This window comes from Hyperoodon ampullatus (assembly GCF_949752795.1).
Source record: "Hyperoodon ampullatus genome assembly, chromosome: 1".
Taxonomy (NCBI): Eukaryota; Metazoa; Chordata; class Mammalia; order Artiodactyla; family Ziphiidae; genus Hyperoodon; species Hyperoodon ampullatus.
This window is the reverse complement of record NC_136914.1, coordinates 167,275,371-167,287,517: the sequence shown is the minus strand read 5'-3', so window position 1 is coordinate 167,287,517 and position 12,147 is coordinate 167,275,371. Positions and strand designations below refer to the sequence as shown.

Here is a 12,147-nt window from a genome sequence, read left to right as displayed (position 1 = left end):
CTCGCTGCAACTAGAGAAAGCCTGCATGCAGCAACGAAGACCCAACGCAGCCAAAAAAATAAAATAAAAAATATTTAAAAAAAATAGAATTTAGGGCTTCCCTGGTGGCGCAGTGGTTGAGAGTCCGCCTGCCAATGCAGGGGACACGGGTTCGTGCCCCGGTCCGGGAAGATCCCACATGCTGTGGAGCGGCTGGGCCTGTGAGCCATGGTCGCTAAGCCTGCGCGTCCGGAGCCTGTGCTCCACAACGGGAGAGGCCACAACAGTGAGAGGTCTGCGTTCCGCAAAAAAAAAAAAAAAAAAAAAAAAAAAAATAGAATTTAAAAAGTAAACTCATGACAAAAATTGTTCATGTAATTGAGCAAAAAAATCTCAAAAGGTATGCTGTATCATATAGCTTCTAAGATGGAGTATATTCTAGATACTTTATATTCTATTTAACTTAAATTCTTGCAAAGAAAATGTGTTATGGTTCAGAGCTATCTTCTCAGGCTGATGTCTTCTGAACAGAATCAGATCATGCCCTGTCTTTAGTCAACCTATGAACTCAATTAATGGTGACTATTAATACCACCCAAATGATATTTCCCACACAACTTCTATTTATTTATTTTTTTGGCCAGCCACTATTTCCATTCCAAAGGGTATGCTCTTGCTTTAGAGCACAGCAAAATTAATGTAGAATCCTACACGACTGTCAATGCCATGGACAATATTTAAGGTATGAGGAGAAAATATTTAAGCAAGCTATTCTAAATATCAGTGACCACTATATGTCAACTCTGATAACTCTTATTCAAAAAAAAGCTGCATATATTTATACCTTTAGCTTTAATGTGTACATCCAACTGAAATAGTGAGATGCCCACTTACAAAGTCCCTTATTTTCCTTTGCATATCAAGTCTTTCATCATGAAACAAACTCCTACTTCAGCAAAGAAAACAGCAGAGCTATTTTAAAACTGTTAACTAAATTATACTTTATTAAGCCTCAGCTGCATCCCACATGATTTTTAAATCACTAAACACAAAATAGCCTTGAGCAGGCAAAGAGCTCATGACATCTCAAAAGTCACTTTCTGGATAATGAAACCTAGAGGTTCATGGTAAAAACATACAGATAATTCCATTAAGTAAAGCGTGGGGATTAAAATACGACTTCTGAAAAAAACAAAGACAAATCTGATAAGACAAACACTCATGCATTCTTCTGCAATAGGGATATTAGAAAAAAACTGTGTTCACATAAACTGCCATTGGTTCAAAAACTAAATGGAAATCCTGAAACCATTTTAAAGTAACCATAAAAGCACCAACACTGATTACCATTAAAAAAATATGGAAAATCATGGCAATGTAACTTACATTTATTACTACATGGCTATTTGAAAACAGCCAAGATATTTCATAAAAGTAAGAATCTCCATCAGGAAAAGTTTACCCAAATCTACTTTAAGTATGAAAGCTATGTGGCAAAGAATCAACTAAATGGGCTTTCAGAAACTGAGATTACAGTATCCCACAACAAAAATGAACAGGCAAAAATTAGAACACAATGGTGGAAAAACTGTAATTTCTTATATTCTAATATTTTATTATTTCCTTCAACCCAGACATTTGCAAAGACTTATGGAAGCAACAATGAAGTCCTAGAAAGACTGAAAAACATAGAAAGAACAAAGTCATCCTAATTTTAAAAAGGATGACCTGAGAAAGATTATAAATGGTGAAAAATAACTAATGTGTTCAACAATGATATTAAAATACAACAAAAGGAATTTGAACTTAATTAAAAGGGAACTTCTTTATAGGATGCTGTATTTTTGCTTTGACATATCCAAATCCCTGTTTTATTTCAAAAGAAGTGATTAAGTAGAAGCTTTTCCTTTTGACAGTGATGTATCCTTCCTAAGAAAAAGGAGGTGAATTATAGAAAAAACCTGCATCATCATATTTAAAGTTATACCAATGCTTGGTCATATATTCTTCTGCCTAGGTAGAAAGATCAACTTTTGTTGTATTTTTGTATTTAGTCATCCAACTTTTCCTTTAAAATAAAAAAAACAAATTTGTACTCATATTGTTCTCAATTTTAACACTGATTATTCATTTCTGATTACATTCTGCTATTGCACTATATTGAATTAGCATATGATGTGTTGCTCTGTCTCACTATACAGCGTGGCTCTCAATCTCATACTCTCTAGTTGTTCCACACAGATACTTCTTACTCATCCAGCTGGACTTTCATCTTCTCAAAGGCAAAGAACACTATTTCCCCCATATATCCTAAGGGTAATTAAAGTACTACCACATATACAATGAATATACATTTCTCGACCTTCCTTCGTTATTCTGATCCTCAACAAAGTACTGTAACAGTGATTTTCAAAAAAAATTAAAAAAAATTTTTAAAGCCCCAAATGGCCAAAGCTAATCTAGTATCCACAATGGTTAAATAAAATGGAAAGGTAAGTAGAAAATATTTGGGGTAAGAATGTATCAAGTACAATTAAAGAACTGAACATAGGATAGGAAACATAAAAAGGATCCATTACTTAAGCAGGTATAAGAGATCCCATTCTGTCTCATTTTCAGTAGGTGTGACAGTTTGACAACGAATGTCCCTATAACTCATCTAGTTTAAGAATCACAACTTAAGGAATGTTTTATTAAATGAAAAATTGGACTTGGTCTTTTTTTTTTTTTTTTTTTTTTGTATAAGGTGAATAAAGTCTCCAAATAATGTATTTTTCTGAGAGGTCCCCAAATTATCATTTACCATGTTATCATAATAGCATGGATATTAAAGATTAGCAGAAAATATCTTCAATTAATTCAAGATAGTTTATGTGACATGATCAGGAACTGCAAGCAGAACTTCTGTAAGACCAAAAGTCTAGAGCTAAATATATAGATAATCCCCCAGCTAGAGAGCAGGCCAACACTCATAGGCTTCACAGGCTATATTACAATTTTGAAGGCATCATGTTGCTTTGTTTACAGAAAACTGATATGCCATATGTAAACTTCTAAGTAATAACCTCAACCACTAGTATATTTACTCTTGATTTAAAATATTCAAGTATTAATGAATAAATATGCTGTAGCCTTATTATCTACCTGAAAGATTCAATTTTAAGGTAATTTAGGATTTATACTTTTGAGTACGACTTCTTGCAAGGGTGACTAGCTAATAGCATTTTAAAGAAAAGTAATTCTTAGCTAGCCTTAAAGAAATTAATAAGACTATCTAACATTCATTTTAAAGTCAGAAGTGTGTATAACAATTTACATTTGTTTTTAAAAAGTTTTAAATTTAAAGCTTTTCCATTAAAAAATAGGCCATTTTAAATAAGGAAATGCCAATCTGAAAAATTTTACATGCAACTGAAATAAAAGCTACAAAACTACAAAATCTTTGCCATTTACTAAATTCAATTACATGTCCAGCTCTTGGTATATTTAAGGCCAGGTACAAGAATTAAGACTTTGGTTCTAGAATTTAGTACATTTTAGGCTTAAATCAATTTGAGACCAAAAGAAATAAAAAAGTTAAATGTTTTTAAATAATGTATTTGTTAACTAAAATTTATTGGTATTAAAATGTTATATATGACGAAAAAATATCAGGACTGAAAATAATCCACCCAGATATTTAAGCATCTAAGTATTTTCTATAATTTTAACTTTGTCAAATAGTGAGGAACTACCCAACTGTTTAAGATACCAAATGCAGTTTGTAGCTTTTGCTGTATTTCTAAGAACCTCAACTTCAAATACCTCAACCTTTTATGGAAAGATAGAAACACAGAACAAATTTTGTATAATTAGTACCCTTAGGGTACTCAAAGGAGACAACAACATTGCTTTTAAGACCAGGTGGGAGGTCATACAGGATACCTCCACTGATTGGGACCAATGCCTGCTGCTTCCTCCCCAATAAACCATAACCCTTGTATTCTAAAAATAAAGGAGTGGGGAGCAGGAAGCAGGGAGCAAAAGAAGTGGCCACAATAGATGAAAGAAATCATAAGAGCTGGCTAAAAAGGCCTTACATGATCTAGTTCAAGGTCTTCCTTTTATAGATAAGGAAACTATGACCCCAAGAGATGAAAGCCCATAGACTGTGTCATCCAGTGTCACAAAGATTGTGAGAGAAAGAATAAGAAGATTCAGGTTTCAGACCTCCTTTCCTTCTAGTTCAGTTCACTTTCTACTATATTTTTCTTCACCATTCTCTTGAACTTTATCATCACATCTCTGGATCAAGAGTCCACAGGGAATGCCAATATCTTAGCAGTTTACCAAAAAAAAAAAAAAATTAACCTTTAGCATCAAAATCCTTTTTCCTAAAATGAATTTACCTAAAATCCTAGGTTATAAAATAGGTAAGAGCAGAGAGGCTTTGAAGTCTAAGTGTGAGGGCTCACCCTCATCCTGTGGCCCTCATCCTGTGGCAGCCCCAGGGGCACCTCTGCAGAGCCCAGTTTGAAAATTTCCCTTTCATTTTCACCTCTATCTATTCTAGCATTGTTCATTCTACCAACTGAAGCCATCTTAATAACCTAATTTCTCAACATCTGCCCCCCACCCCCATGGATCCTCATGGCAGCTAATCTTCTTCTTTCTCCATAGATATATATCCCTCACACATACCCTCTTGCTTCTTCCTGCACAACCTTTTCAAATAATTATGTCCTTTCCTGTCTAAAAACATGTCCCTTGCCACCTTCAAAATTATTATCATAATTTTCCTCTTCTAACATACCATCTCCTAGGCATTTACATATTTAATTTGAACACCATAAAAGTGCTACCATAAAAATATCACTAATATGGCCTAACCGAGCCAGAGTTGAGAAGAGAATAGAAATATATGGATAACATTACAACATTAACAAGACAATCAATTACAAACTACATGAGACAATTACTTATTTCTAAGTGGAGACCCTGGCAGGACTACTTTGGTAAGTAGGCAGGACTTGTTTAAAACTAGTGCTAATGGCTGATTATTGAAGTTACTGCCAACCTTCCAGGTTAGAATGATATTTACAAATGTAATATTAATCTATTTATACAGTCCTTACTTGTAAAATGATTTCATGTTGATAAAGTAACTAAGGATAACAGAGCTCCATTCAGTGGACTCCCACAATGTCAAGTCTATGCTCATTCAAACTTGGGCTCTGTAGGAAAGAATCCTCTTATGTGAGGACTGAGTGTTCTATTTGTCCTGTAATAATTCTCATCAGCTGGTACCCAGTATGCATTCAAATTTCATCTGCAGAAGAGAGATAGCATTTTGTAACCACAAAGGACTTGAAGGTAATTTGATTAAGACTGACTCTCAGCTTTTCGACTCAGAGCTTTTCCATAGGAAACTGATTATTTGGAAGACAGTATATAATAGCAGTAACAAAATTTAGGATAGAGAAATACTATGAAGTTTTTTATACAGGTAAAAACCTGAACTAAGGGCTTTCTTAGAAATACATCTCAAGACAAATACAGCAGATTTCATGAAAAAAGTTTGCCAAAAAATTTTATAAATCATTTATGAAATGTAAGATTAGATGTTAAGTAAACATATGATTTTATACCTAATTGCAAATGATTCTGAAAAGAGATAAAATGTGTTCAGTTTGACTGATGCTTAAAGTCAGGTGCTCTTGGGTATAGGATTCCTTTCTCCAAAAACAAATTTATTATGTTTAGGACATACAAAATGATTATGAATTACTTTTAAATTTTAAAATGAAGCATTTTATATTAAATAGTTTAAGTGACCCTTTAAAAATAAATTGCTTTAATGCTCTCTGACATATGCTTAAATAGGTATAATTGGAAAATAAATAATAAATCCTACTCATAATACAAATACTAAACTCCTAGCCAAAATCCTGAAAAATATACACTGTGCAGCCTACCTGGTCTATTCTGGATGTTCCGGCTGCAGTGCACCAACTATCTTGGAGTGAATCTGAGCCCCAAGCTGGCAACTGCAAACTAGATCTCACCTTCAATAGCATAGAAGTTTTCATCAGAAATAAGCAGTTCTCTTCCCCATATACCCACCCACAAAAAAAAAAAAAAAAAAAAAGAAGAATGAAAAGAAAAAAACAATCAAAGTTTTTTCTATCTTGTATCCTTGTTCCATCCTCTAACAGTTTTAAGGGGAAAATATCTCATTTTAAATAGTCATAAGGGGACTTTATTAACCTATAATATCAGCAAAATATTAAAAGCCCTGAAAAAATGTCTAATCATTATAAGTATTAGGCCACATTTAGAAAAAAAATAGTCACTGAACCAGTGAACAAATGGTAATTCTATGTAAAAAGCCCTAATGTTATTTTTTCATGATTGTAGCTGTACTAACTACATTTGAATATACATACAGCTGACCATAGTTATATTTATGCACAATTACGAAACATTTTAGTTCAGCTATATTGGAGGAGAAACTCATTTTGGTGGCCTGTTAAAGATTAATGAATTAAGGCATTCTTAAGGAGCTGCCAAGTAAAAGCTTCAATATGAATTTAAGAAATACAGCAGGGTTTTCTACACTTTATGAAGCTTATTTTCTATTATGTGTTTAGAGATTTTTTTAGTCTCAATTTTTTTGTATAGGTATTTTATCCTTTGATAATCAAATTATATGCTTAAAAATCAGAGCTTTCTCTTTTTTAATCCGTTAATTTTACCACACTATTACTACTGCCACCCCCAATTTCCTATTTTGAAAGATTAACATTAGAAATAAGGCCATTTACATACCATTCTTACCTGTAAGGGTAAGAGCGTATTACTATTGTTGTCTGTTCTGAACACATTATCTTCAATCCAAGATTTTGGAGTCAGTGATGGAGTAGAGCGAGTAAATTTCGGCGGTGCTATGACATTACCAGAAAACGGTTTCTTCAATGGAGATATCTGATTCATAGTTCCTGGAATTCCCATGTTTCCAGTTCTACGATGATCTCTGCCATGCATTGCTCCCCACGACATACTTCCAGTGCCCCAGCCACTGCTTTGATGGTTGCTCCAAGGAGATTGTTTCAGAAGAGGCTGAGGAAAATACATCTATTTAAATTATAGGCATTCAAAGAGTTTATAATTCAAATGCAAATTTAGGCCTGAGTTAAGAATTTATATGATCTTAAAAAAATGAAATATACAAAGGTAACAGAATATATCATAACTAGTTTATAAAAAGTAATAGGCTTGACAACTTGCTTATGAAAACATATTCATTTAATGCTAGCTGAGTTTTCATACTCTTGTCTACTATAAATTATAATGAATCAAGCAGATATTTCATGACACTCATTAAAATAGAACCATGCAGTTACTTTTTTTCCCCTTTAGAGAGAACTGTATAAATGACAGATATGAAGAAAAAAATAAATACTTTAAAATCGAAATTAACTTTGAAGATCCTTAAAGATATAACCTACCCTATGATCTTAAAGCAACCATGTTCCGCTAAGCACAGAACTAAAAATATGATCGTTATCAATTAAAATATACCAATCATATGAGTGAAATATCTAGACTTTAGGTTTCTAAAACAAACTGTACCACTGCAAAAGTGGATAATATAACATTTGGTGTTATTCTACTGCACAGATTAAAAATGCCTTTTGAGATAGGGAAAATACAGCAAATATGTCTTTTTTTTTGCACTGCTTATTCAACTTTTAAGATATTTTATTCCGGTTTCAATGTAGTTTCTTTTAAATTTTCATAGTTTTTATTTCACTTAATTATCCGTGAACTGTTAAATAATTATCTGATATTACCCATAGGTGGATACACTAAGATAAACAACTATATACTTTGATCATTCTAGTAAAGATCTTAGTAATACAAGTTTCCATTAACTTTATTCATTTTCAAAAGTAAAGTAATATTCCAAACTCGAACCAATAGCAAGAAAAGTTAAGTCATCAAAGAATGAAAAATTCACCAAGAGGCTACAACTGTAAATTCTGAAAAGTATTAATTGCTAGCAATTTTATAGTCAATAAGCTTATAATTTAATAATTTTGTGCCAACATTTAGCCAAAGGGAGTATGGGTCATGCACTTAACTATAAGTCAATAAGTTACTTTAAGTCAAGCACTCTTAATATTAAACCTGCTTCTTTTTTTTTTTTCTGTAAACCTGGTCTATACTGCCTATTACTTATTAAAAATGTTTTTTAATGCTAATATAATCATGAATATATACTACCCTTTCCCCCTCTATGTAGTTCAAAAGGATAGCTAAGGGACCACGGACATATTCCATTCTTCAGGACCTTACTTTCGTCACTGATGCAGTGTTCAAAGTTCTCTTCCAGTGACCTAAAATTCCACATAACAGCTGTGACCTCTTACACTCCATTGCAAGACCCATCTTTTGACAAAAAGCAGATTATAGTTAAATATGGATCTTGGTACATGGTCTTCTAATGATATACCAAGTCCTTAAGAATACAAAAATACCTACAGATAATTTTCTGTGGCAAGTTTCCAGTTAAAAAACGAAGACCCTGACACCCAAAAGACAGTTGCTCAATATTATGTAAATCATGGAAAAGAGGAATACTATTTCAAACTTAACTATTTTGAACCCTTATAGGCCACATTCTCCTTCCTCAGGAAGAAACCAGTGATTCAACAAAAACTGTTGTTATTCTGGTTAATTTAAATAAACTGTCAACTGTTACTTTGGTTAAATTAGATAGTATTCACCTTTTTGAAAGGGTAACCCTTAAAAACTTTAACTGGACAATGGAAAAAGTTATATGAGTACGTAAGTAGTGGTTAAGGTCCAATCTTGCTTCCCTCTCAACCTTTAATCACGAAATTGGCCTTAGACAGAATGATCACTATAATAAATCCTGACTAGATCAAAAAAGAACAACAAAATACTCCTTCAATGTCAATTAACCAAACCAGCGGCCACTCAAACGTTGTTTTGAGAGGATAACAAAACAGACCTTGAATCAGAAAGGACCCGGATGAATTAAAAAACCTGCCTGCTGTGATTTCATAATTATACTACTCACTTAAAATACACACACCCTATCATTCAAGAGAAGGTTAAGGTCACCAAAAAAAAAAAAAAGTTAAAGTCTTTTCAAGGTAACACACAAATAGCAGACTGGTTTAGTTTTAAAGCCTACAAAATAGTACCCAAACATTAAAAAGCACAGAAAGTAAAACCGTCTTGGAGCATCTCAGTCTTAACCATCTGGCAGCTCGGGGGACCGACCCACGTCGGGAGGCAGGTGGGCAGAGGAGCGCGGCCGGGACGCTCCTCGCCGACCCTGGTCCCGGTAGGTTGTGCTGGCGGCCACTGCCTCGCCCGCGACAGCTCTCGCCGGCCAATTAAGAATGAAACAAACTCAAAAGAAAAAAAGCTTTTCCGCCCGTTCCCTCATTGGACGACGCCGAAGGGTCACGGGCTGCCTACAGGCACCGTCTCCGGTAATCATTCTCCTCCTTCCCGGGTTCGCTTCCCACGGCCGCTCCCCCCGTCCCCGAGGCCGCCGCCCGAGCCCGCTGGTCCCGCGTCCCCGACCCCAGGTCCTCCGACCCCCGAACCCCGGTCGTCTCGCCGGGCTCGAGGAAGCCGGACGGCCGCTCACCAGGCCAGGGGGCGCCGGCCGGGGCCCGGGGTCGCCCCGTACGAGGGACGAGAGGGACGTCGCACCCGACCGCCCCCCGCCCCAGCCCCGGCGCCATTCCGCCCCTGCCCTAGACCCCCCGCCACGCCGGGGCTTTCGAGGGGGCGCCCGGCCGGGGCCACTTGCAGCCGGACCCGACTCTGGAGCCCCACAGCCCACGGTGGCCACAGCCCTCCCGCCCCGCCGGGGTCTGGTGTCCCGAGTCCCGTCGCCCTTTTCCGCCCTCCGGGTCCTACTCAGTCGGGCGAGGGGCCCTCGCCGCTGCCCCTCGGGGCCGCGCCGGGCCGAGCCCGGTCTCCGGCCGCCCCCGCCCGCGGTCTCCCCGGCCCCGCGGCGCAGCCGGGCCGTCGCCCGCCGTACCTGGTGGTGGTTGTAGGAGTTCCTCTGCTGCAGGAAGGCGGCAGCGGCCGCCTGGTGCTGCTGCTGGAGCTGCGGGCTGACGGGTGACCTCCGGCTCTGAGGCTGCTGCGGCGCCGCGGGCGGCGGGGGCTGCTGCTGCTGAGGTAAATTCATGGCGGGCGGCGGTGGCGGGGGCACGGCGGCCGCCGAAAAGGGGCCCCCGAAGCCGCCGCCGCCCCCGCCGCCGCCGCCCGCCGGCACGCTGAGCCCAGCACAGCCGTGCGGGGACACGGGCGAGAAGCTCGGGAAGAAGGCCGGGTTCATGGACGACGGCAGCCCGGGGTAGAAGCCGTTCTCAGAATCGGGGCTGGGCGGCGGCATGGCGCTGAGCGAGCCGCCGCCGCCGCCGCCACCCGGGGTGGCGGCCGACGATCCCGGCTGCGGCTGCGGCGGCTGCTGGGGCGGAGGCGGCGGCTGCTGCTGGGGCGGCGGCGGCTGGGGCTGGGGCGGCGGCGACGCGGTCTGCACCGACCAGGGGGTGCCGAAGCCGGGCAGCGGCGGCGGCGGCGACGCGGAGCCGCCTCCCCCTCCGCCGCCGGGGGGCCCCCCGCCCCCGCTGCCGCCGCCGCCGCCGCCGCCGCCGCCGCCCGGGTGCGGAAGGTCCGGGCTCTGCAGGCTGCTGAAGGCGCCCGCGCCGAGAGCCCCGCCAGGCAGGAGGTTACTGGGACTGTTGAGCAGAGGATGGTTGGGGGACTCCATGGAGCCCGGCGCGGGGTTCACCGGCGGCGTCGAGGGGGCCAAGCCCGCATTGGGGGGCTCGGCGGCGCTGCCCTCGCCCACGGCCGGGGTCTTGCGAGGGCTGCCCGCGCCTCCGTGGCGGCGCCGCGGGGCTGCAGGCGGCGAAGGCTGGAGCTGCGGGAGCGGGGGCAGGTCGGCCGGGCGCTGCTGCGGGGCGAAGTCCTGCGGCGGGAGGTGCTGCGGGTGCGGGAGGCTGAATTGCTGCTGTTGTTGCGTCTGGCGCTGGGCGAGCTGCGCCGGCTGGAGGAGCTGGCCGGGCGGCGGCGGCGAGCCGAACCGGCCGGGGCAGTGGAGCGGCGGCGGCGGCTTCGAGTCCGGAGGGTGGGGAAGGCGGGGAGGGCTGAACTCTTTCCTCTTCTGGCTGCTCAGCTGCTGCTGCTGCCGCTTACTGAAGTCCTGCGGGGAGGAGGTGCGGCAGCAGCAGCAGGAGGAGGCGGAGGAGGAGGGGTGGTGCAGACTCGGTTTGAAGTCCTGGGAGGGGAGGAGGTGGGTCACACCCGCGTTCGTGCCGCCGCCGGGGTGGTGGTTGGGGAGTTTCTCCGTGGCCTCCGCCCCCGAGAGTGGCCGCGCCGGCTGCTGTGTCAGCCTCAGCAGCAGTTCATCCTGCATGGTCTGCTGATGCGCCGGGAACGGGGAGGAAGAGGAAGCGGTGGCGGCCGAGCTGTCCGCGCCGCCGCAGCCGAAGGGGATAGGGAAGGGGGAGGCGGCCTCCGAGAAGCCGGTGACAGGCAACGGCGGCGGCGAGAGCGGGCCGAAAGGCGTGGCGGAGGGCGGCGGGGCGGCGGCCGCCGCGGCTCCAGCGGCGTAGGGACGGTACGCCTCGCCGCTGAACAGGGACCCGGGACTGCTGCTTCGGAGCCGGGCGGTTTGCAGCACCCCAAACCCGAAGTCCCTCATTTATCAGGCCGGCGGCAGCAGGAGGAGACGCACCCCGTCCGTTGCCCCGCCTAAGAAGCCGCCGGATCTGGGGCGGTGCGGCCTTGGTGGAAGGAGGGGGAGTCAGTGAGAGAGGGACACCGTGACTGAGCCAGGGGCACCTACTTCGGCCCCGCCACCCCTCGCGGCAATGACCGCCACCTCCCGAGACCTGCTCGGGCGCAGCCGCCGCTACCGCCGCCGCCCTGGCCGCTTAAGAACCCCGGAACGTGCGTCAGCGCCACCTCACAATCGCACCGCCCCCCGCGGTGCGTCCCGGCACGCGCGGGCTCGAGGCCGCGGCGCCCCCGCTGCCCCGCCCCCCCGTCCCGCCCCTTATTAATATGCTGGCTCGGCCGGGGGCGCGCGAGCGCTCTCGGGAGGGCGGGAGAGCGGGAGAGCGCGGGCGC

The 12,147-nt window shown here is 43.1% G+C and overlaps 1 protein-coding gene across 8 annotated transcripts in view; it reads right to left on the bottom strand.

Moving 5' to 3' along the window:
* CPEB2 (cytoplasmic polyadenylation element binding protein 2) overlaps nt 1-11,719 on the bottom strand; it is a gene marked incomplete at both ends in the record, with an annotated part of 61,004 nt that extends 49,285 nt beyond the window's left edge. For 2 of the 8 annotated variants that reach the window (XM_079719468.1, XM_079719469.1), the window contains 3 exons: nt 5,934-6,023; nt 6,796-7,077; nt 10,046-11,719. In XM_079719468.1, coding sequence (XP_079575594.1) covers nt 5,934-6,023; nt 6,796-7,077; nt 10,046-11,719 — 2,046 coding nt within the window. Of the gene's footprint in view, nt 1-5,933; nt 6,024-6,786; nt 7,078-10,045 lie in introns of all 8 variants that reach the window. The other 6 variants (XM_079719470.1, XM_079719472.1, XM_079719471.1 and 3 more) reach the window with 4 other exon arrangements.
* Between the last annotated feature and the right edge of the window lie 428 nt (nt 11,720-12,147).